The following is a 25,645-nucleotide window of genomic DNA, read 5'->3' on the forward strand; positions in this document are numbered from 1 at the left end:
GTTATAAAGCAGAAACTAACACACCATTGTAAAGCTGTTATACTCCAATAAAGATGTTAAAAAAAAAAAAAAAAGTGCACCGCTGGTGAAGGGACAGCTGAGGCAATAAAAGAGCACAGAAAACACACAAAAAAAGTAAATTCTTCAAGAGTATGAGAAAGGCATAACAAAACAAAGGAAAAGGAAAGGCTGCTTGATAAAGGGTGCAAGGATAAGTGATTAGCAATTTGAGAGTCTCCCATCCTAACGTACACTCTCACGTCACCTTTCCTGCTCAAAACCCTCGACACCGACCAACAGGGCTGGGCCTCTGGCTGCCTTATGACGCTACCCGTGTCCCTGAGGAGCCCGCTCTAGGCAACCCGGCAGCCTCCTTCTTCAAATATGCCAAGTGCCCTCCCACCCCGGAGCCTTTACACTTGCTTGCCCTCTGCTTTCACCGCTCTTCTGCCAGAATCCTTCACCACAGCTCACTCCCTTCCTCAGTGTGGCTCTTTGCTCAGTCACTTCAGAGCGGCCTTCCCTTCCCTTCCACCCTTCCCAAAACAAAAGCCTCCCCCCGCACTGAATCGCCCTCTATCCCCTTTAGCCTATTTTATTTTTCCTCACCTCACTGTCCAACACTGTATGTGTATTTATGCTTTGTCTATCTCCTCCCACCAGAACACAAGTATGGGGACAGTCAGATTTTGTTCGCTGTTGGGTCGCCAGTACCTGCGACAGTTCCTGGCACACAGCCAGAGGCTCAGTATTTGCTGAATGAATGTGAAACAGATACACTAGGAGAGAACAGAATCAAGTATTTACCAAAGCTCTACCTAAGCTTAGAAGTGTTAGAAGAAATCAAAGAAGAGGATCAACAAGTTTGACTAAAAATTTAAAACAGGGCTTCCCTGGTGGTGCAGTGGTTAGGAATCCGCCTGCCAATGCAGGGGACACGGGTTCGATCTCTGGTCCGGGAAGATCCCACATGCCATAGAGCAACTAGGCCCGGGCGCCACAACTACTGAGCCCACGTGCCACAACTACTGAAGCTCGTGCACCTAGAGCCCGTGCTCCGCAACAAGAGAAGCCACCGCAATGAGAAGCCCGCGCACCACAACGAAGAGCAGCCCCCGTTCGCCACAACTAGAGAAAGCCCATGCGCAACAAGGAAGACCCAACGCAGCCAAAATAAAATAAATAAATTTATATAAAAAAAAATTTAAAACATCCTTGTTTCAAAAGACTAGGAAAATTCAGTCATAAAAAAATATAGAAATTATTATTGTCCTTATCACTGAAGGTTTGTGGGTGTGGAGCGGATTATATTACATCTACATGAAATACTATGCAGAAGGTGAGCCATGAAGACTATGCTTCCTGGAACGATATGGAAAACTGTTGACGTTTAATATAGAGCAGGATTTTAATATGTCGACGCTATTTACAAGCCATAAACTAAAAGGAATGGTAGATACTTTCTTAGGTGTTTGCCGGCCCACACCCCTCCACCATTCTCTGAGCAACCTCTGCCCTTTTCACACCCCCCAGGGGAAGGCCCTAGCAGCCATGTTTGTACGGCACACGGATCTTTATTGAGGCACGCGGGATCTTTCATTGTGACGCGTGGGCTTCTCTCTAGTTGTGGCACGCAGGTCTTCTCTTCTCTAGTTGTGGTGCACAGGCTCCAGGGTGCGTGGGCTCTGTAGTTTGCAGCACGCGGGCTCTCTAGTTGAGGCGCGTGAGCTCAGTAGTTGTGGCACGTGGGCTTAGTTGCCCCGCGGCACGTGGGATCTTAGTTCCCTGACCAGGGATCGAACCCGAGTCCCCTCCATTGTAAGGCGGATTCTTTACCGCTGGACCACCAGGGAAGTCCCTGCTCACACTCTTGAGTTGGTATCTATTATTTAAAACTTAAAAAAAAATCTAGTCTACAACAGAACAACAACTAAAAACTAAATCTTTGGATGTTTGGGTATAGGTGATTGTACTTTTTTGGTGCCTTCGTTTCCCTCATTTTGGCCATAAAAAAAAAAAAAGCATTTGTTTTGCAATTTTAAAAAATGCTCTAAAATAGGTATGAAAATAGATTCAAAGGGTATATAATATGCCAAAGTACCAGAGTAATTTATGTTTTTTTCTGTATTTTTAAAACTTCCTAAAATGCAGATACTATTACTCTTATGATTTTAAAAATTACACTTTTTCAGAAAGCACCATCTTGACTTTTATCAAGAACACTATAATGTCTTCAACAGGAATGTTTAACGTTCCAGATATCTGTACCCACCTTCCATTACTTTTAGAAGTTTACCCCTCAATGTTAAATCATTCTGTAAGCTGCTACTAACTTTCAAAGGTAATCATGATTCTTTTTTACTATTTTAAATAGAGCTGAAATAAACATCATAGTACATACTCCCTGCATTTATGTGAATGCATTTTTTTCATGTAAAGGAATTTTAATTTAGGTTTTATATCTCCATGTAGAGCCTTTAGTCATGTGTTTTTTGCCATCTGTATGTCTTTGAAGAAGTGCCTGAACCTTTTTAGAATTGGGTTGTTTATCTTCCTTTTAGAGTTATAAGGGTTCTGTATATATCCTAGATACAGGTGCGCTCTTGTACATGTTTTGCCAATATTTCCTCCCATAAAATAGCTTGCATTTTCATAACAGTGCTTATTGAAGAGAAAAACTTTCTAATTTTGACAAAGTCCAATTTATCAATATTTTATCACTCATGCTTTGTGTCATATTTAAGAAATCTTTGCAAAACCCAAGGTAACTAAGATTTTCTCCTGTATTTTCTTCTAGAGTTTTATGGTTTTAACTCTTATGTTCATTTCTGTGACCCATCTAGATCTAATTTTTACACATGTTCCTTGTTTTGAATATAGCAATCCAACTTTTTCAGTGTCATCTGTTGACAATTTTATCCTTTCCTCACTGATTGCCTTGACACCTTTGACAAAAATCAACTGTGTGTAAATATATTTATATATTTCTGGACTCTCTCCTGTTCCATAGACCTATATATCTATCCTTACCACAGTGACTAGGCTAAGGAATACCTAGATAGTAAATAACAGTAAAACATTTCTGGGTGTGTCTGTGAGGGTGTTTCTGGGTGAGATTAGCATTTGAATCAGTAGACTGAGTAAAGATCTGACCTCACCAACATGGGTAGCATCATCCAATCCACTGAGGGCCTGAATAGAACAAAAAGGCAGAGAAAGGACAAATTCTCCCTCTTCTTGAGCTGGGAAATCCATCTCTTTCTGCCCTCGAACATTGGATCTCCTGGTTCTCTGGCCTCTGGCTGCCCCTCTCCCCAGGGCTCAGGCCTTTGGATTCAGACTGAATTATACCACCCGGCCTTCTTGGTCTTGGTCTCCTCGTCTCTAGCCCTTAATTGGTCAGGCTCTCCTCTCTCTCTCTCTCTCTCTCTCTATATATATATATATATATGATTGGTTCTGTTTCTCTAGAGAACCCTGACTGTAACTACAAGGTAGCCTAAGTCCTCCAACTTTGTTCTTTTCCAAAGTTGTTTTGGGTATACTAGGTCTTTTCCATTTCCAAATAAAATTTATAATCAATTTGTCATTTTCTACAACAAGGCCTGCTGGAACTTTGACTGGGATTGCACTGAATTGCTAGATCTACTTGGAGAAAACTGACAACTTAACAATGTCAAGTCTTCTGATCCCTGAAAATAGTACCCTTCCCCATACAGATATTCTTAAATTTCTCTCACCAGTGTTCAATGTGTACAAGTCTTACACAACTTTTATCAAGTTTATTCCCAAGTATTTCATGAAATTTTAATGCCATTATAAATAATATGCTTTTTCATTTTCTACTTCTGACTAGTATATAGAAATATAATTGATTTTTGTATATTGAATTAGCTCACTAATTAGTTCTACCAGGTTGTTGTAAATTTCTTAGAATTTTTTTACCTGGATGATCAGAAGAATAAGAATTCTTTTTCAGTCTGAATGTCTTCTATTTCTTTTTCTTGCTTTACTGCACTGGCTAGGTCTTCCAATACAATGTTAACAGGTGTGGAGAAAGGGAGGTGAATCAGGTCCCTGTGGCCATAATGGCCAAAAGTAGAAGCCTCTCCTGATGTTTGAAGTTTGTACTGCACATATAGGTCTTTAAACTACCTGGAATTTAGTATCCACTATGAAATGGGTATCTAAAATTACCTATTACTATATGGACAGCTAATTACTAGATTCTTTCCTCATCCACCTATCACGCCACTTTTGTCATCTACTAAGTTCCCATGTGTACATGTTTTAATTTCTAAACTGTCTGTTCACCCACCCTGAACCAATACCAATTCAAGATCCTGCTAAGTGATTTTATACATTCCATGACTTTAAATAACTCTACAGTATATACTAATGATTCCCAAATTTGTATCTCCACCCAGACCTCTCCCCTAAACTCAAACTTCTACTTCCAACTCTATCATTTGGATTGTATAATAGTATTTCAAATTCTTAATGTCTTAAAAACCAAGCCCCTAATTCTCAGCAACTGCTAACCTGTCCCTCCTGCAGTCTTCTCCTTCTCACGAATTGGAAATTCCATTCTTTCAGGTCCTCAGTTCAAACAGTGGAAAGTCATCCTTGACTCCTTTCTTTCATACCTCACATCCAAGCCAGCAGAAAATCCTAACCACTCTACCTTCAAAATATGTAAAAAAAAAAAAAATCCAGCCACTTACTACCACTTTTATTGCCACTATCCTGATCCAAGCCAATATTACCTCTCACCCCCTGATTATCCCAACAGCCTCTCAACAGCTATCCTCCCTGCCCTCCTAGGGTCTAGTCTCCTCACGGCAACCAGAGGGATCATTTTTCATAACGTAAGTCAGATCGCATCACTGCTCCATTCTAAACCTGCATCCTGCATCTTCCCATCTCTCAGAGTAAAAGCCAAAATCCTTACAATAACCTGAAAGGCCTTTCATGATCCAGTTCCCACTGCCTCTCTAACCCCCTCCTCCGACCACTCTCCTTCTCTCACTCTGCTCTGGACATCCTGGCCTCCTTGCTTTTCCTGACACATCACGCACACTCTCACCTGTTTCCTCTGCCTAGAGCCAAGCTCGTCTCCCAGATATTGACATGGCTTGCCCCCTCACTTCAAGTTTTAATTGCCATCCTAACAGAGAAGCTTTTCCTGACACCCCATACAAAGGAGGAGCCCTCCATACATGCAATACACTCCAGATCCCATTTCCCTGCCTTTTCCCCCCTCAGAGCACTTATCACATCTGACATATTAAATACCTGCTTTTCTATTTGCATTTTATTGGCCTTACCTTATTGGGATGTAGGCTCCATGAAAGCAGGAACTTGCCTGTATTTTTTTTCCTTCACTGTTCTAGGTCCCTAGTCCCTGGAGTAGTATCTGGCACATAAGCACTCAAATATTTGTTGAAGAAATGAATACTTTACTTACCAGAGATTCATAATTGGTCCTTTTATCCAGCAAGGGCAAGCCCTCACTGCTTCTCTCCCCCTTTAAAATTCTCTGCCCTCGACTTTTCTGTATAAATTTAGAATCAGCTAGTCAAGTTCTATGAAAACCTTTTGAGGGTTCTGGCTGGGACTGCTTTGAAATATAAATTAATTTGAGGAGAACTGTTAGGTTTTCAATGTTGAGGTCTTTCTCCACCAAAAACATGGGGGTTCTCCATTTTTTAGGTCTTCTTTTACATCCTTCAGCTGTGTTTATAATTGCCTCCATTAAAAAAACTAAAAATCGTTTCTCAAATATGTTCCTACTTTTTTTTGCTATTCCCCAAAACATTACCTTTTAAAAAATTACATTTCTAACTGTCACAATGAAATCAAGCTCTTTTTCTACTGCCTTGGTCCTCCTTAACTTCAAACATACTTAAATTCCCCGTGCCTAAAAAATCTTCCACTTGGCCATGGAACCATCCTCTGTTCTTACATATTGCAAAGAAGCAGGTAAGTAATGCTGCCTCAGCTTCCTCATTTCCTACTCAGTCCTTAGCCCCTAACCTAGCCTTCACTCAACTACCCAGTGAAAACTGCTCTTTCAGAAAGGACCACTGGGCACTGTGTCACTGAATTCCACAGCCTCTGCTCAGTGTTTATCTTCTTCAGTCTAAGATGCTCGTAACACCAATAACATCCTACCCCTTTAGCTCTGCATTTACTCTCTTCCTTTGGCTTCCATGGAACTGGCATTTCCCTCGTGTCTCCTGAGTGCTTCCCCTTCTGCATCCCCCAATTTCTCTTCTAACTGATTCCAGGAAGAACCTATGTCTACCTCAGGGATACAGGGAAAGCCTCTCTGGGGAAGCAGAGTTTGAGCTAATTCTTAAGGTGAGAGTAGAGTTTACCAGATGGACAAGAAGGAAAAGGGCATTCCTGGCAGAGAGAGCATAAGCAGGGTGAAGACAGCACGGTTAACTAGAGAGCCTCAAACAGCTCAGTACGTCTAGGGCCGCACGTCCAACACAGTGGACATTAACCACATGTGGCTGTTCAGTACCTGAAATGCATCTAGTTCAGGCTGAGATGTGCTGTCAAGTGTAAAACACACACCAGATTTCAAAGACTTGGTACCAAAAAAGGAATGTACAACGCCATGGATAATTTTTTTTTTCACCAATTACATGTTGCCATCGTATTTTGGATATAGTGCTTTAAATAAAATACATTCTTAAAATTAATTTCATGTTTCTGTTTACTTTTAATATGTGGGTCCCACTGTATCTCTATAGAACAGTGCCAGTCTAGGGCGTAAGGGCCAAGTCAAAAGAAGAGAGGAAGAAGCGTGAGTTCCATAGTAAACTTTCTTTCTCCTTTCTACACCCATTGATGTTACCAAAGTTCAGGTCCTAATTACCTCTCACCTAAGACCATCTCAATGGCCCTACTGATCCCTCCCTACAGTCTTGGGCCTGTCACAACCCATCCTAGATACTGTAACCATATTAATCTTTTTAAAGCACCTCATCCCTCCACTGCTCAGAGCCTCCCTGACCTTGAAATTAAGGGGCAAAATAGTCTGGCATTTTGAGGCTCGCCACGACAGAAGCTAATCTGCAGTTACAGGATTCCCCAGTATTGCTCCCCTTCATACCCCTGGATGTGTCAAACTGGAGATGTCACCTCAACTTGACTTACATTTTTCACCTTACTACCTTTGCTCATAATCTTCCCTCTGCCTACAACACCCTTTCCCAAAATTCAGCTTACCAATATCTTACTAGATAATAATAGTATTGTTTTATTTAAAAGGAAAAAAAAATACTGGGGGGTCTTTTGTTAGAGATACAAACTGAAGTATTTAGAGATGAATTTTTTTTTATCTTACTAGGACTCCAGGGTCTGTATAAAAGATGTATTCCTTCAGGAAGCTATTTCTAATCACCCCAAACCTTCAACAAACATGCAACTTGTAGAAGGCATCAAATGCTACACATTACTCTAGGTGCTGGGTAAACTAGACAGTAAAATGTTAGCCCTCCCCTTAGGAGCTCAGTCTCACGGGAGACAGCTACATAAGTCAACAACTGCCACGGAGAATAACTGAAGCTATGAAGAGGTAAACACAGGGTCCTATGGGACCACAGACAAGTCCTAATCCAGGCCGATGGTCAGCAGAGGGAAGCATCCTAAAAAGGGATGCAGAAAAGCCCTAATGAGCTGCTCCTCCACTGATTCCCCAATCCACCTTTTGCAGCTTCTCTATGGTTATCCAATTCTGTCTTTGATGCTTCGTGCATGTACAGTCTATCCTCATTATTTGTGAACTCCACATCTGCAAACTCGCCAATTGTTAAAATGTACTTTAATCTCAAAGTCAATGCTCATGGCAATTTTTTGGTCATTCACAGACACATCCAGATCAGTAAACAACTTGAGTCTTCTGATGCACATGTTCCCTGAAGTGGAGAAGCTGATGCTCTGCCTTCTTGTCTCAGCTCTTGTACTGTGAACAAGCGTCCTCATCCCAGTCTACCTAGTGCCACATTTTTCGCTTTTTGTTTCTGGTGATTTCGCTGTTGAAACTGGCCCCCAAGCACAGGGCTGAAGTGCTGTCTAGTGCTCCTAAGTGCAAGAAGCCTATGATGTGCCTTCTGAACAGAGTATGTGCTACACGGGCTTAGTTCAGGCATGAGTTACAATGCTCTCGGCAGTGAGCTCGGTGTTAATAAGTCAGTAATGTACACCGAATAAGGTGTTTTTAAACAGAAGCACGCATAAGACAAGGCTACGTGTTGATCAGTGGATGAAAATGCTGTAACCAAAGGCTCACAGGAACTTAACTCTGTATTTCCCTTACAAGCAATGGTTCAGTATCCACTAATTCAGAGGTCACAGCAATGTTACAGGACATAACTACCACAAATAACAAGAATCAACTGTACTTTTCTTTCCCTTGAGGGTGGAAATCAGATCTTAGGCATCATTAGTGCCTCATATGAAATAGGCATTATTAAACATTTAGGTCTTAACTGAGAAGTAAATTAATAAATTTTTTCTTTTGTGTAAACGCCTTGACTTCAAAATTAAACAGGGACTGCACAGTTTAACAAAGGCTGGGTACTAAAACAAAACACTTCATTTTTTTTACAGCTTCCAAATGACCAACAGTGGCTTTCACCAACATGCTTACCATTTTTGTTCTTCAGATTAGGGTCTGCTCCACTTTTTAGAAGCTTTAAGGCACATTGTTTATGAGCCCGGTAAGCGGCACAGTGCAAGGGTGTATTTCCTAACTGATCCGAACAGTTAACAGCAGGAGGATTCGGCCTGTTGAGCTAACAGTTGAAGAAATACAATGCAGATTACATACCAAAGACAGACTTTCTTCCATGAAACCCATGACGGTACAGCATAACTGAAAATTCAGGGGGACCCTCACGCTCCAGAGCCGGACGAGCAGCGGGGCTCTTTAGCATCTCAAATGTCAGCGGCTTCTTGCTCACAACATCAGCCAACCCACGTCACTCCCCATGCCGTCCTCAAGCTGCCGCGGAGTCTCAGGTCCCACGCTCCCCTGTCAACAGACGCCACACACTACACCAGGGCCACCCCACTCACCCCTGGACACTGGGGTGCCACTAAGATTCTTTTGCCCCTACCAGGCTTGCAATTCACACTTGTGACAGCAAAATTACAAACTGGTCTACCACAGGCAGTCATTCAGAAGCGTTAAAACCATAAATGTTAAACGTGTAAATGTTAAAGGTCTACTGAATTTGTTGTTCCCAGCTGACTCCTTTAAAAAGTTCTTTTTAAAGGAGTCTCCATTTCACAAAGTTTAAAATATGTTTTAGGCACTACACTTGGAAACCAGAGAGGCCTTTTCAAACGAGCTGAAGTAACTTTAAGGCAAATGGCCGTGCTTCAGTCTTGAATTTAGACCACATTCAGAGTTTTGTGTTTAATGAGACTATTTTCAGGAAATGGAAACTGGAAAGTAGGTCTCCTAAGAAGAAAAAAATGAAATGGGTAAGTTTTCAGTCTGTTCTAACATGATATAAATATTTCAAAAATATTGTCCCTTGTTTGTATGTTATTTTCTAGAAGTATAGCATACCTTTCAGAAATAATTGCGCATCAAAATTTGAGAAAGGTACTCCTTTATAGGATCCTATATATTATATGCCAATTTTAAATTGGATTAATCATGAAGAAAAAAAAAACTATCCTTATATTAAGTGTTTACCATGAAAAACTAAATTCTTAACCATTAGGTTTTCAAGCAGAAGTGGGATGGTAAATCAGAAATTCAGAGAAAAACGTAATCATTTAAAATATATCCTGCTTAAACTATTACCATGCTGTGTTTTCAGATATTTAAAGACTTTTGTTCTATTATTATGATCTCGAGTATTCTGGTCCCACAATTTGACTACATTATGAACTCAACGTTAAGTAAACAATTTCCTCAGCTTTTCTAAGCAAATTGTCTGAATTAGGCACCAGAATAATTTTGTGAAAATTCATGTTTAAGTAGCAGTTACCCTTTTTTATATATCTTGAAGGTATTCACTTATCTGTTTCTAACTGGGGCAGTCACTTAATGTTTTCAATAATCTTTTACCTGGAGAGTGAAATACTGATATTTCTAGGGAAAAACTGTACTCCTTTGATTATGTGAAATGCTGATTTAAATGCGCCTCCTGCAGTAAAACTTGTAAATAAGGAACTATCCCAAATTCAGTAGCTGTTTACTGTTCCATCTTTTTTTAAAAATATCTTAATAAACTTCACACTTTCTGGAAAAAAAAAATTTCCTGCAGAGTAAAGAAATAATACATTTGTTTTTGTTTTTACCAGAGCTGTAAGTTCTGCTGTTCTGCCTTCTCTTGCTGCTGCTAAAAGTAATTCTTCAAGCTTTCTTTGTTGAGTCCTTTCTACAGCTGCAAAAGGAAAAGTACATATTATTCTACTTCTAGTCTGGATCCTATTAGCAAATTTATCACAAAGATATACAGAGAATAAAGTGATCATGATAAGAAAAGTCACAATGTTTTGAATTGTAATTCAAATGCTGTTAGACTTTACTGTTATTCTCACTGCCTTTATTTCAGACTACAGAGATCAACTTCCCTCAGGTTCAGATGAATTTCTGTTTTCAATTCAGAGGTCCTTAAGTACATTACTCACTACAACACCCAACACAAGTAATTATGAATTACTTTTGCATGCTGAAATACTATTACATATGTGCCTTGGAAAGGTAGATAAGTGGGGAGAGGCGCTCATACCTTCCAGAACCTTAGAATGCAAAAAGTAATAAGAAATAGTGTTGGTAGGAAGACATACAAACCATATAAATATATTTAGGTTTATATATACTTACATACTTCTACATAAGAATATTTTATTTCTTTAACAAATACTCTAGCACTTACTACATGCCAAATATCTTTCAAAACACTTAAACAATATTAACTCATTAAATCCTCATAACTACTCTTTGAAGTGTTACTATTTTCACAATTTTATAGATGAAGAAACTGAGGCAGCAAGAGGTTAAGGAACTTAACCTAAGCCACACAGCCAGGATGTGGAGGAGCTGGGACTTGAACTTCGGCAGGTGGGTTCCAGAGTCCATGCTTTTACCATTACTCTGTGCTGCTCATACTTGCAGGGAACGAGAGCAGTCTGATTTAAGGGACTAGAATATGTAATAAGGTCTCATTTCTGCTGTTTGAGTTCTGCTGTTTTGGTTTACAGAAAAGAAACAATTTCATAGAAAGGCTTAATAATAATCCCCCTTAAAATATGTGTACAATGTCCTGTGCAAAGGCTGCAAGGGAGGAACTACAAAAGGTTTCCTAGGTCTCCCCGAGAAATAATGAACATTTATTAGTAGTTAGTAATTACTATGCGCTAACAGTTGTTCGAGACACTACGCATGCCCTTGCATTTCAACTACAGGAAACACATAGCTTGAATACAGGAATAGCTGGAACCAGTTTAACTTTGTCTTAAGAACGGACTAACACTACTAATATACCATCATCTTCTTTTCTCACATTTTTATTTCCACACCCGCTCCCTCCCTCTCCACTCTGGAGGAAGGCTGCCACGCCTCCACACATGCTCCCAACACTGCTTTCTTTTGCTGGGATTCACGCTCTTCAGTCTTTCCTCTAAGGCCACTGGACCGTGAGCTTTGGAGAAGAGTCACGTCCCCACCCTTCCCTACACACCTGTACTACTGCATGTATTACCTGGAGCTGTAATTTATCCCTGCAGTCATTCTTGAAGTCAGGTACCTGTTCTTACTCTTCTGTGTATCCTAGGCATTTATGACAGTATCTGGCACAATGCATATTTAGCCAGTAAGTATTCACTGAATAATCAAACAATGTTTAATAATGTTCGTTCTAGACTTTAAGGAAGGGTGGTAAATGTTTCTCTCTAGATTGTCTAGGCTCATAAATGAAGGAAAACTGGATTTGGAGTTGAAAACCCTGCTTGTGTTCCTGTCCTGTGTTCCTTCTGGACACTGAAAGAAGACTGCTGACCCAGCCAATAAAAACAAATATTCCAATTTGCGGACTCAAGGCTTCTAGAGTGCCCGTAATGTTCTGTTCCTTGACACGGGTGCTGTTTACATGGATGTGTTCCCCTTGTGAAAACAGCAAGCTGTGCATTAATAATGTGTACTTTTATCCATATATTTTATACCTTAATAAATGTTTTTTAAAGCAAATACTCCATCCCCAAAATAATTTGTCCTATAAATTTTATTTTTATTTTTTTTTTAAATACTTATCTATCTATCTATTTATTTATTTATTTTGGCTGCATCCATCTATCTATCTATCTACCTATCTATCGATCTATCTATTTATTTTGGCTGCCCTGGGTCTTAGTTGCGGCACTCAGGATCTTCGCTGAGGCATGCGAACTCTTAGTTGCAGCATGCATGTGGGATCTAGTTCCCTGACCTGGGATCAAATCTGGGCCCCCTGCATTGAGAGTGCAGAGTCTTATCCACTGGACCACCAGGGAAGTCCCTGTCCTATAAATTTTAAATTTGATACGACTATAAACTAACTCTTTGTCTTTCTTTTCAGTCAGAATCCAGAGTTAGTAGGGATCACAGAGATCATGAAGCCTAACTCCATCCTGACAAGACACTTACATACACGCCCAGCGTAGGTTAAATAGCAGTACACTTCAAATGCAGGTGAGAACCTACCAAATGTACTTCATTAACAACAGAAAATCACCCTTTTGCAATCTCTATAGTAAAGAGTGATTCAGGCAAGAATTATCAACGAATGCTAAAATCACTGATTTAAAGTGATTTTATCCTGATTTCAGGATATTGACATGGTCTCAGTTTCTCTCCCCAAGGATTATTTATTAATTACAAAAGGGGGAAGGTAGCTTAACAGTGGACCACGTAGTGATCAGAGATAATTTCACCAGTAATGGAACAGAATGACACCATGTACCTCCTAATATGCACTGGTATAAAGCATAAAACCTTATCCTATGCCAAATACAACCTATGGCAAAATGTATATCCTGCATCTAATTATATGAGACAAGAAAAGCCCAAACTGAGGGGCATTCTACAAAAGTGATATTACGATAATGATGTTAAATCTCATGAAATTGATCATTATATTGTGATTATATAAGGAAATATCCTTGTTCTTAGGAGATACATACTGAAGTACTTAGGGCTAAAGTATCATTATGTCTGCAAATTATTCCCTAATAGCGCAGCAAAAAAAAAAATTAAAAGTAAATAAATAAAATTAAATAATATATAAAAAGGTAAACCAGATGTGGCAAAATGTTAATGACTGGTGACTAAGTGCAGATATACAAGTGTTTGTTGTACTATTCTTGAAACTTTCCCATAGGTTGGATATTTCTCAAAATAAAAAAAAGTCAAACAATACGTAGAAGAAGGTACACTAGTCCTCTCTAGTGCCTGACAAGTAGTAATCTACCCTCTCCCAAACACTTCTAATCATGGGAAACTCACTACACCTTTCAAGGCAACCCAGGCCATTATTATAATACACTGGACCCAAAGATAAACTCCCTGGCATGCCATCAAGTGGATCGTCAACTGGCCCTGGTCGGCCTCAAATAAGAATACCTCTCTTCCGGGACTTCCCTGGTGGCACAGTGGTTAAGAATCCACCTGCCGATACAGGGGACACAGGTTCGAGCCCTGGTCCGGGAAGATCCCACATGCTGCAGAGCAACTAAGCCTGTGCGCCACAACTACTGAGCCTGCGCTCTAGAGCCCATGAGCCACAACTGCTGAGCCCGTGTGCCACAACTACTGAAGTCTGTGCGCCTAGAGCCCATGCTCCGCAACAAGAGAAGCCACTGCAATGAGAAGCCCGTGCACTGCAACAAAGAGTAGCCCCCGCTCGCTGCAACTAGAGAAAGCCCTCGCGCAGCAATGAAAACCCAATGCAGCCAAAATAAATAAATAAATATATTTAAAAAAAAAAAAAAAGAATACCTCTCTTCCAATATAACAGTTCTTGAGATACTCAAACATGATTCCGTTGTGTCTACTGATGTCTGTCTTTCTGGGGTGAAACATTTCCTGTCTCTACGTGCATTACCCTACGATTGGGTTTCTGGTCTACCTGTGGTCTTGGTGGGTTGTGGATGTACTCCCTGCAGCCTGATCCATTTAATGCACTATCCACAGATGATATCACACCTGGCTAAGGTGATCTCATCAGAGCAAAATCTCTCAATTTCTACTTCTATTACCCCAGCTAGGACCATACTGTAGCTGATAAATCATAGTGCCCATCAAGTCAACTAAGCCCTTATCCTTAGCACAGTTGGGTTTTGCCGGCTGTGCGGGTGGGCACTTAGAGCACGTCTTTACAGCCAGCCCCATTAAATGTCAACTTGTCAGGTGAACCCAACATCCCAGTCTGTCGGGAGAACGTCAGTTCTGGGTTCTCATCTTATTACAAATAAAATAATAGAACAGGATCAAAGACAGTACCTAATCCTCCCAATTAGATGATAATTTATTAAAGGGCAGGGATCACATATAATATGATCAATCTCCTCAAAATCACATAATGCTGAGCCTTATAGAAGATGTTTTGTGTTGATTTGTTTATTGAAAATGAGAGGGTTCATTTTAAATGCAAGAGCGAGTAGAGACATTGATCTAAAGGTGTCTGACAAGCAGACATTATCTTGTAACTAAAGAAACAAGGGAGATTTTAGGTTTCAAGGCCAACTGGAAAGTAATAAAAAGCAAGACCTTGCTTCGTACATAGATAAAAATACTAATAACAAATAAATCAACACCCTTGAAGTACAAAATTATCTTGCCCTTCTCTGAATTGCAAAGGAAAGAAACAAAGGATGTGTGTGAAACTGCAACTCTAATTCAATACCTTTATTCATAAAGTAGTAATTAAGAAATCTTCTCTTCTCGGGGACTTCCCTGATGGTCCAGTGGTTAAGAATCTGCCTTCCAATGCAGGGGACACAGGTTCAATCCCTGGTCGGGGAACTAAGATCCCACATGCCGCGGGGCAACTAAGCCCACGCGCTCTAGAGCCCACGTGCCACAACTAGAGAAAAGCCCGTGTGCCGCAACGAAGACCCGACGCAGCCAAATAAATTAATTAATTTAATAAAAAATGTAATCTTCTCTTCTCTACTATAGAAATAATACCAAAAAAATAATTACAGCCAAAGCCCTGGATATTTGGGGGATAATCCTAACAAATGAAGGCTTCCCAATGTAAGCATCAAAGTATTTTTGTTTTAAACTATTTTTAGAGAAATCCCTAATATGTCTTCTTAAATGTAACTGAATCTTTGAAGTTCATCTAACAATGAAGCTGATCCATGAAGAAGTTACTGTTGGCTGCTGTACTACAATGAAGCCCTCAGGGGAATGGAGCCGGCCAGAGCTATCTTCCCCAATATCAAATGACTCCCTCCCAGTAGCTACACCTCTTATAGTTTCCCTGTCCTGCGCTTCTGTATTCCTTCATTATCATGCCTCTGCAGCCTTTCAGCTGTACTCCCTCATGTCTCTAATTTCTACTTTTAATTTTGTTGGAGATTTGATTTTTAAAACTTGCCATAATCTTATATAAAGAATTTAAAAGCTCTGTGGAAACTCTCATATAGTTTTATGTCTCATCAGTGACTTGCAAATTACATTATCATTAGACCACAGGCTTGGTGTCATCTATTTTGGCATCTCAGAAGCCATTTCTACTTCTATTCTGGACCGTGTCTATAACGAAAATAAATGCTGTTTAGATTAAGATCCATAATATTTACCTTCAAGCATGTTTCTGATTTCTTTGTCATGAGTGACTTCCTTTGCTGTCTGTCCATTCCCATTAACAACAGTAGTATGAGCATTATATTCTAAAAGAAGCATTACCAACTCCTAAAAAAGCAGAGAAATTATAGACTTCATTATATTATAGCCCTTTTTCAAATTACTAATTACTACTGAGTTTCTTCTGCAATAGAAAGAATTAGGTAGGAATCTTTATATCACTTCACAGTTCTGTCTGCATTATTGTGGTTCCTTAGTATTCACTTAAATTGACTACTACAATTCAACTAATTGTAATAATGACTGATGACTGCCTAAACAGTTGCCAATCCACAATTAAACAGACAACTTCTATAACTGATTTTTAAAGTAAATTATCTGGTTATTTTACCAAGTTGATTCATGCGGTCAAAACGAAATATGAGTTAACAAAACCATTATTTAAATTAGTAATTTAAATTAGATAATTAGAGCAGATAATACATTCATTTAACATTATTCCTCCAAGAAATGTTGGAAAAAATAATTTCCTCTACAGACTTAGATTTTTAAAAAATTAATTATGATGTTTATAATAAATAGGACATTATTTTCTGAAGTGATATAGACTGACAGGATACAACACTATCAAAGGGATGCTTTATAATGAAGCAAATGATCTCCTGAAGTCAATATTCAACAATGGAGCATAAGCTACATCATTCATATTTACTCTAAGTGGCTAACAGCTCTTTTAGGAATTTTTGTAGTAAAAAATGTTTAAATACATATCTAAACACAGACAGGAAGAAAACAAAATACTCATTGTCCTAGTCACTGCATGAGCACTACAAACATTTTGGAGGGTTTCTTTCTAATCATTTTTCCCTTGCATAAGTTTGAGATTTTTTTAACATAATTTTATTTATGACATCATTGCTTAAGTTATACTCCTTTTGCCTAATACATCATTTTCCAGGACGTTATAGTGTCTATAAACATACTTTTCACTGAATATTATTCTATAAAATGTACTACCACATTTTACAAATAGAAAAACTGCTAAGAAGTCTAATATTTTAATAAAGTAAATTCTTATAAAATATCTTAGCATTTCCTATCATTTTAAAGGTAACATTTTGGAAGAAGTGCTTTCATAGTTTATGTAAAGAGTTCATATTAGTAAAGAAAGTAGAACAATGCATAGAATGATAGGAAGTATTTATAAAGCACATATCTGATAAGGAAATTGTATCCAGAATATATAAAGAACTTTTACAAGTCAACAATAAAAAGACAACCCAATTGAAAAATAGTCAAAGATAAAAATGAGCAATCAGAAAAGGAAATTAAGAAAAACAATTCCATTTACAATGGCATCAAAAAGAATAAAATGCTTAAAAATAAACTTAACCATGGAGATGAAAGACTTTTACACTAAAACTACGAAATATAGCTCAAAGAAATTAAAGAAGATATAAATAAGTGGGAAGACATCTAGTGATCATGAATGGGAAGACTTAATATTGTTGAGATGTGAACACTACCCAAAGCAATCTACAGATTCAATGCAATCCCTAACAAATCCCAATGATGTTTTTTCCAGAAACAGAAAATCCTATCATAAAATTCACATGGAATCTCTAGAGATCCCAAATAGCCAAAACAGTAATGAAAAAGAAGAACAAAGTTGGAGATCTCACACTTCCAGATTTCAAAACTTACCTCAAAGCTAATCAAAGTAATCAAAACAGTGCAATAATGACATAAAGATAGACATATAGACCAATGGAATAGAAAAGAGAGCCCAGAAATAAACTCTCACATATTTGTTCAAATGATTTTCAACAAGGGTGCCAAGACCATTTGAAGGGGAAAGGATAGTCTCTTCAACAAATGGTGCTGGGAAAACTGGATATTCACATGCAAACAAATAAAGTTGGACCTGTATACTTTACACCACATACCAAAATTAACTCTATTAGGATGAAAGACCTAATAGAAAACCTAAAACAATAAAAATCTTAGAAGAAAACATAAGAGGAAAGCTTCATGACATTAGATTTAGCAGTCATTTCTTGGAATATGACACCAAAAGCATAGGTTAAAAAAAAGAAAGAAACTGGACTACATCAAAATTAAAAACTCTGTACAACAAAGCACTATCAAGAGAGTGAAAAGGCAATCCAGAGTGGGAAAAAATATTTGCAAATCGGGTATCTGATCTAGGATTTATATCCAGAATATGTAAATAACTCCCCAAACTCAAAAACACCACCACCACCACCAAACTATCTGATTTTAAAAATGGGCAAAGAATCTGAAAAGGCTACATACTGTATGTATGTGACATACATATGGAACTATGTGACATTCTGGAAAAGGCAAAACTATGGAGAAAGTAGAAAGATCAGTAGTTGCCATGGTTTTGGGTGGGAGGAAGGATGAACAGGTGGAGCACACAGGATTTTTAGGGCAGTGAAAATATTCTGTATGATATTATAATGATAGACGCATATCATTAAACATTTTGTCCAAACCCAAAGAACATACAACAACAAGAGTGAATGCTAAAGTAAACTATGGACTTTGGGTGGTTATGATGTGTCAATGTAGGTTCATCACTTGTTTTATTTAAAAAAAAAAAAAAAAAAAAAAAAAAGAACCACTCTGGTGGGGCATGTTGATAATGGGAGAGACCATGCATGTGTGGAGGCAGGGCATACATGGGAAATCTGTATCTTCCCCTCAATCTTGCTGTGAACCTGATACTACTCTACAAGTTTGTCTTTCAAATAAAAAAAATTTAAATAAATGGGCAAAGGATTCAACAGACATTTTTCCAAAGAAAAATGGCCAATAAGCATATGAACAGATGTTCAACATCACTAATCATTACGGAAATGCAAATCAAAACCAAATGAGATACCATTTCACAACCCTTAGGATGCCTAAAATTAGGAAGACTGACAATAACAAGTGTGATGAGGATGTGGAGAAACTGAAACCTTCATGCAATGCTAGTGGGAATGTAAAATGGTACAGCTGCTTTGGTAATCAGTTTGGCAGCTCTGCAAAATACTAAACAGAGCAATACCAAGTGGTGCAGCAATTCCACTCCTAGGTACGTACCAAAGAGAAATGAAAATATATGTCCAGGTCAAAAATCTTGCACATGAGTGTTCAAAGCAGCATTATTCATAATATCCCAAAAGTGGAAACAACCTAAATGTCCATCAACTGATAGTTGGATAAATAAAATGTGGTATGTCCATACAATGGAATATTATTTGGCAATAAAAAAGAATGAAGTACTGATATATATTATAATCATGGATGAGCCTTGAAAACATTATGTTAAGTAAAAGAAGCCAGTCACAGAAAACCATGTATTATATGCTTCCATTTATATGAAATGTCTAGAACAGGTAAATCTATAGAGACAGTAGGTTAGTGGTTGCCAGGGCCTGGGGGGAAGGAGTAATAGGGAATGACAGCTCATGAGTACAAGATTTCTTTCTGGGATGATCCAAATGTTCTAAAATTATGTTGATGGTTGCACAAGTCAACATACCTGAACCACTGAATTGTACATGGGTGATCTGTATAGTATGTAAACTAGATCTCAATAAAGTGCCTATAAAAAGATAGTAGAGATATTCAAGTTTGGCACCACATGGCACATTTGAGTTAAGGAATGTTATTTCTCAACCTACCTCATCTAGTTGTTTTATACCATCTTTGCAACTGTACAGTGTTCTAGTAATTAATTGTCCTGATTTGAGTTTCAGGAAGGTATAAGAACTAATGTGGAACCTGATTGACATAAATCCTCAAAGGGCTGGACTACAGAAAATGGGCAGAGGGAATGGTATGCACAGAGGTAGAGAGGTACCTTTAAGAAAAGAGGATATGCTTCGATTATGTGGCAACAGGCTACAGGGGGAAATAGGGCAGACTTTCAGAGTTGCTATATGCAATCTCAGGGGTTCAGATTGTCCTGAAGGGAAGGGACACCTCTTAAAGGTTCCAGAGGAATGACTATCAAACTGCAAGTTACAAAAAACACCTGTCCACCCTGTGAAGAAGATTAAGAGCATAAGTTCTCAGAGTGTGGTCCCCAGACCTGTACGTAGTATCAGCATCACCCATGAAATTGGCAGAAACGCAAGTTCTCAAGCCCCATCTCAGACCCACTGAATCAGAAATGCTGGGGATGGGGTCCAGCAACTTGTATGTTAAGCACTCCAGGTAAGGAATACAAGCGCTCAGGCAGGAGAAATCATCAGAAGAAGTTTTTATTCATTAAATCAGAATTAGAAAATAGAAGGCACCTGAAGAGACCAGTGGCTGGATGTCTAACTCGAGAAACATGAATGAAACACCCAGAGAGGTCACCGCTGATTTTTAATACCTCAGTGGGTAGAAGAGGTTTTAACTTTCTTCAAAGGTCTGTTGCAGTATTATTCTTATGTTTAGAAAAAACGTTTTTAAGCCAAACTGTGCTTCTCTATGCCAAAATTAAAGACCATCCTGCCAGGACTTCCCTGGTGGCGCAGTGGTTAAGAATCCGCCTGCCAATGCAGGGGACACGGGTTCAAGCCCTGGTCCGGGAAGGTCCCACATGCCACGGAGGAACTAAGCCCGTGCGCCACAGCTACTGAGCCTGAGCTCTAGAGCCCGCGAGCCACAACTACTGAAGCCTGCATGCTCTAGGGCCTGTGATCCACAAGAAGAGAAGCCACCTCAATGAGAAGACCACGCACTGCAACGAAGAGTAGTCCCTGCTCAGCACAGCTAGAGAAAGCCCATGCACAGCAACGAAGACCCAACGCAGCCAAAAATAAATAAAAAATTATATGTAAAAAAAAAAAAAGACCATCCTGCCCCCTTTAACAGTTTGTACACATACCAAAGGAGTTGTCATCTTCCTCTTCATCCTGCAGGATCTAGAATTCCTAATCTAGTCCTGAGAAGTCCCTGGTGCTTTTACACAAAATTCCAGCTCCAACCACTTTTCCTTCACAAGTTCTCCTTGCATCAACTGAATATATGGTTCTCCTCTGAACTTTCTGCCAACTCTCTGCCAACTCTCCACATTCTTATTAATTATTCACTTAACATACTTAAAGCCCTTACATTGTACAAGGCCCTCCACCTGTCAGGGAAAATGCTTAGGTAATGAATACTGAAGGGATCTGAGAAAGTGCTGACAAAAATCAGAGCTGAGATTAGGATACTGACTGGGACATCCCTGGACATGGTGGAATTGAGAGATTAGAAAAAAAAAGCCACTGAGAGACAGAGCAGTCCAGGTAAAAAGCAATGAATATGTTCTCAAGCAGAGACAGTAAAAAGGAGGATCTAAAGGGACAAGTCCTTCAACGACCAATACAAATACTGCATAAGGAGCTTGTGTGAAGGAAGAGGAGTCCCATTTTAGAAACATGAAATTCCAGATATCTGAGTGGCAAGTAAGGAGCCCAAACATGCAGCTAAACACAAAACGTGGACACCTGGAAAGAAGTATGAGGTCAAAATACAGATTTCCAAATAATCCCCCAGGAGAAATAATGAAGCCTTAAGAGTGGATGGGTTTCTTAGGGGGACAGTTTCAAGAGAAAAGAGAAGAATGGTTTAAAAAAAAACAAACAGAGGAACACCTACAATGAAAGGTAAGAAAAATGAACAAGCACAAACAGATAGGAATCAGAAAAGCAGCCAAAGATGCAGCAGTAGAAACAGACTGTATAGTGCCTCTTCCCAGAGAGATCAGCTTTGTTGGAGTGCAACTATGGAAAATATGAAAACAGAAACCTTAAAAATAGTAAACCACTGAGGAACTTTAGGAAAACATTCAGTTAACAGGTACAGTCAGGACCTAGACTACAAAGGATCAAAATAATCAGGTGCTAATAAGGAAGGTGAAAAAGGAAGTGTAGACACATTTTAATAATATTTTATAAAAAATCAGAACAAGGACAAGCATCTTGCTCAGAGAAGGTCTCCTTGCCCCCAAGGTCTCTTCAAGAGCAAGAGGACATGGGGAATCAGGAGGGCTATCTCCAAGAAGTGGTCATTCATGATGTATATGACTATATTCAGACAGTACAAAAAAAAGAAAAACACAGGACCCTAAGTGGCTCAAGCTAGCACAGTCATAATAATGTACACTCAGTATTTATTTAACCAAAATCTAGCTATAGATTAAGAGAATGAGAAAAGTGAAGTGGTTTTAGTGGGGATTAAGGCAGGGAGAAACAAATAATCAAATGCTTATCTTCCAGAAGTAATAGAAATAGAAAATCTAAAATTAAAAAAAAAAAACCACAACAAAAAACAAAAATCAGTGACATAAGTATATTATTTAGAAATATGAAAGTTAAAAAAAACTGTAATAACAGCTGAAAATAATAACGTGGTTGCCTCTAGGAAAGTGTGACTCAGAGTGGGCAGGCGTGGAGCAAAGGTCATCAGTTTTTCATTATAATTCTCATAATATCACTTGACATCTAAAATGAAATACACACGCACATGGGTGGACCTTGAGACTGTCATACAGAGTGAAGTAAGTCAGAAAGAGAAAAACAAATATTGTGTATTAAAGCATATATGTGGAATCTAGAAAAATGGTACAGATGATCTTATTTGCAAAGCAGAAACAGAGACACAGACATAGAGAACAAACATATGGATACCAAGGGGGAAAGGAAATGTATGGATACCAAGGGGGATAGGGGAGGGGATGGGGTGAACTGGGAGATTGGGATTGACATATATACACTATTGATACTAGGTATAAAATAGATAACTAATGAGAACATACTGTATAGCACAGGGAACTCTACTCAATACTCTGTGGTGACCTAAATGGGAAGGAAATCCAAAAAAGAGGGGATATATGTATAGCTAACACAACATTGTAATGAAACTATACTTCAATAAAAATTAATTAAAAAAAAGAAACACACATGCACAGGCACATACACAGAATTTTTTTTTCAAGAAACACCTCACAAAGAAAAAAGTCTTAAAGATTCCTAAGACACTGCTAAATGGTAGCTGAAATATGTAAGGCAGAGACATATGTTCAACTTAACTAACACTTAAGAGCTAGCAATGCCTCCGAAATTACCACAAGAAAAGCCTGTTTCATAAGTTAATTGGGACTGGGCTTCTCTGGTGGCGCAGTAGTTAAGAATCCGCCTACCAATGCAGGAGACACGGGTTCGAACCCTGGGCCAGGAAGATCCCACATGCCATGTAGCAACTAAGCCCATTTGCTACAACTACTGAGCCTGTGCTCTAGAGCCCGCAAGCCACAACTACTGAAGCCCACATGCCACAATTACTGAAGCCCACGCGCCTAGAGCCTGTGCTCCGCAACAAGAGAAGTCACCACAATGAGAAGCACCATAATGAAGAGTAGCCCCTGCTCGCCACAACTAGAGAAAGCCCACGTGCAGCAACGAAGACCCAACGCAGCCAAAAATCAATCAATCAATAAATAAATTAAAAAAAATTAATTGGGACTTTCAGATTCCACCTAGCATTTAGAAAGAGAAAGTCACTCCCACTCTAGTAACAAGAGGAAAAAACAGGTAATCTACAGAACTATACTTTTCTTGAACCCAGAGAATTAAGATGGCAGGGAAACCAACTAGTCTGAAATCTAAGGAAATTGCTTCAAAGCAAGCATGGGCTCACCTCGAATAGGTGTGGGAATAAGATGGGACCTGCCAAACATTAATAGAATGAAAGAAAAAAATCACATAATCATCTCAACATATACAGAAAAAGCATTTGACAAGATTCAACATACATTCAGGATAAAAAGTCTCAACAAATTAGGTAGAGAAGGAATGTACCTTATCATAATAAAGGCCATATGACAAGCCAATGGCTAACATTATATTCAACAGTAGAAGGCTGAAAACTTTCCCTCATCACAAGGGTGCCTACTCTCATCACTCCTATTCAACATAGTACTGGAAGTCCTAACCAAAGCAATCAGACAAGAAAAAGAAACAAAAGGCATCAGAATCGCAGAGAATGAAGTAAAATTGTCTCTATTTGCACATGACATGATTTTATATATAGAAAATCCTAAAAAGTCCACCAAAAGCTGTAGGATCTACTCAATGAATTCAGTAAAGTTGCAGCATACAAAATTAACACACAAAAATCAGTAGCATTTCTATACACTAACTATAAATTATCTGCAAAAGAAAGAAAACAATCCCATTTACAATACCATCAAAAACAATAAAATACTTAGGAATAAATTTAACCAAGGAAGTGAAACATCTCTACACTGAAAACCACAAGAGAATTATGAAAGAAACTGAAGAGGACACAAATAAATGAAAATATATCCTGTGTTCATGGACTGGAAGAATTAATATTGTTAAAATGTCCATGCTACTCAAAACCACCTATAGATTTAATGCAATCCCTATCAAGATTCTAATGGCTTTTTTTTTTTTTTTTTTTAACAGAAGTAGAACAAATAGTCCAAAAATTTATTTGGAACCACTAAAGACCCCAAATAGCCAAAGCAATCCTGAGAAAGAAGAACAAAACAGGAGGCACCATACTTGATTTCCAGCTATGGTAATCAAAACAGTATGGTACTCACATAAAAACGGACACAGAGACAAAAGGAACAGAATCAAGAGCCCAGAAATAAACCCATGCATATAGGGTCAACTGATCTTTGACAAAGGAGTCACGAATACTTAATGAAAAAAAGACAATCTCTTCAATAAGTGATGCTGGGGAAATTGGGTATTCACTCATAAAAGAATGAAACTAGACCCTAATCCTACACTGCTTACAAAAGTTAGGGTTAGGGGGCTTCCCTGGTGGCGCAGTGGTTGAGAGTCTGCCTGCCCATGCAGGGCACACGGGTTCGAGCCCTGGTCTGGGAGGATCCCACATGCCGCGGAGCAACTGGGCCCGTGAGCCACAGCTGCTGAGCCTGCGCTGCTGGAGCCTGTGCTCCGCAAAGAGAGAGACCGCGATAGTGAGAGGCCCGCGCGCTGCGATGAGGAGTGGCCCCCGCTTGCCGCAAGGAGGGGAGGCCCTCGCACAGAAACGAGGACCCAGCACAGCCAAAAATAAATAAACAAATAAATATTTAAAAAATAGTGTGGGGAAAAAAAAACTTTCCTTTAAAAAAAAAAAAAAAAAGTTAGGGTTAACTCAAAATGAATTAAAGATATAAACGTAAGACCTGAAACCATAAAGCTCCTAGAAGAAAACACAGAAAAAAGCTCCTTAACATGGGTCTTGGCAACAATGTTTTGGATATGACATGTAAAGCAAAGGCAACAAAAGCAAAAATCAACTGGGACTATATCAAACTAAAAGCTTCTGCACAGCAAAGAAAACCATCATAAAAAAGGAAAGGCAACATAGAAAATGCAAGAAAATATTTGTAAATCATATATCTGTTAAGTAGTTAACATCCAAAATATTTAAAGAACTAATACAACTCAGTAGCAGAAAGACAAATAATCCAATTTTAAAATGGGCAAAGGATCTGAATAGACATTCTTCCAGAGAAGATATTCAAATGGCCCAGGTACCTAAAATGGCACTCAACATCACTAATCATTAGGGAAATGCAAATCAAAACCACAATGAGATCTCACCTCACACATGTTAAAACAGCTATCACCAAAAAGACAACAGATAACAAATGCTGGTGAAGATGTGGAGAAAAGGCAACACTTGATGTTGGTGGCATTGTAGACTGGTACAGCTATTACGGAAAACAGTAAAGAGGTTCCTCAAAAAACTAAAAATTGGACTACCATAGATCCAGCAATTCCACTTCTG

At 38.8% G+C, this 25,645-nt stretch overlaps 1 protein-coding gene across 2 annotated transcripts in view; it reads right to left on the reverse strand.

Annotated features, from left to right (window-relative positions):
- Window positions 1-25,645, reverse strand: part of OSBPL1A (oxysterol binding protein like 1A) — a 219,869-nt gene that overhangs the window by 163,913 nt on the left and 30,311 nt on the right. For both annotated transcript variants that reach the window (XM_059895089.1, XM_059895088.1), the window contains 3 exons: window positions 15,820-15,931; window positions 10,333-10,418; window positions 8,666-8,810 (listed from right to left, as the gene is read on the reverse strand). In XM_059895089.1, coding sequence (XP_059751072.1) covers window positions 8,666-8,810; window positions 10,333-10,418; window positions 15,820-15,931 — 343 coding nt within the window. The remainder of the gene's footprint in view (window positions 1-8,665; window positions 8,811-10,332; window positions 10,419-15,819; window positions 15,932-25,645) is intronic.

This window comes from Balaenoptera ricei, chromosome 14 (assembly GCF_028023285.1).
Source record: "Balaenoptera ricei isolate mBalRic1 chromosome 14, mBalRic1.hap2, whole genome shotgun sequence".
NCBI lineage: Eukaryota > Metazoa > Chordata > Mammalia > Artiodactyla > Balaenopteridae > Balaenoptera > Balaenoptera ricei.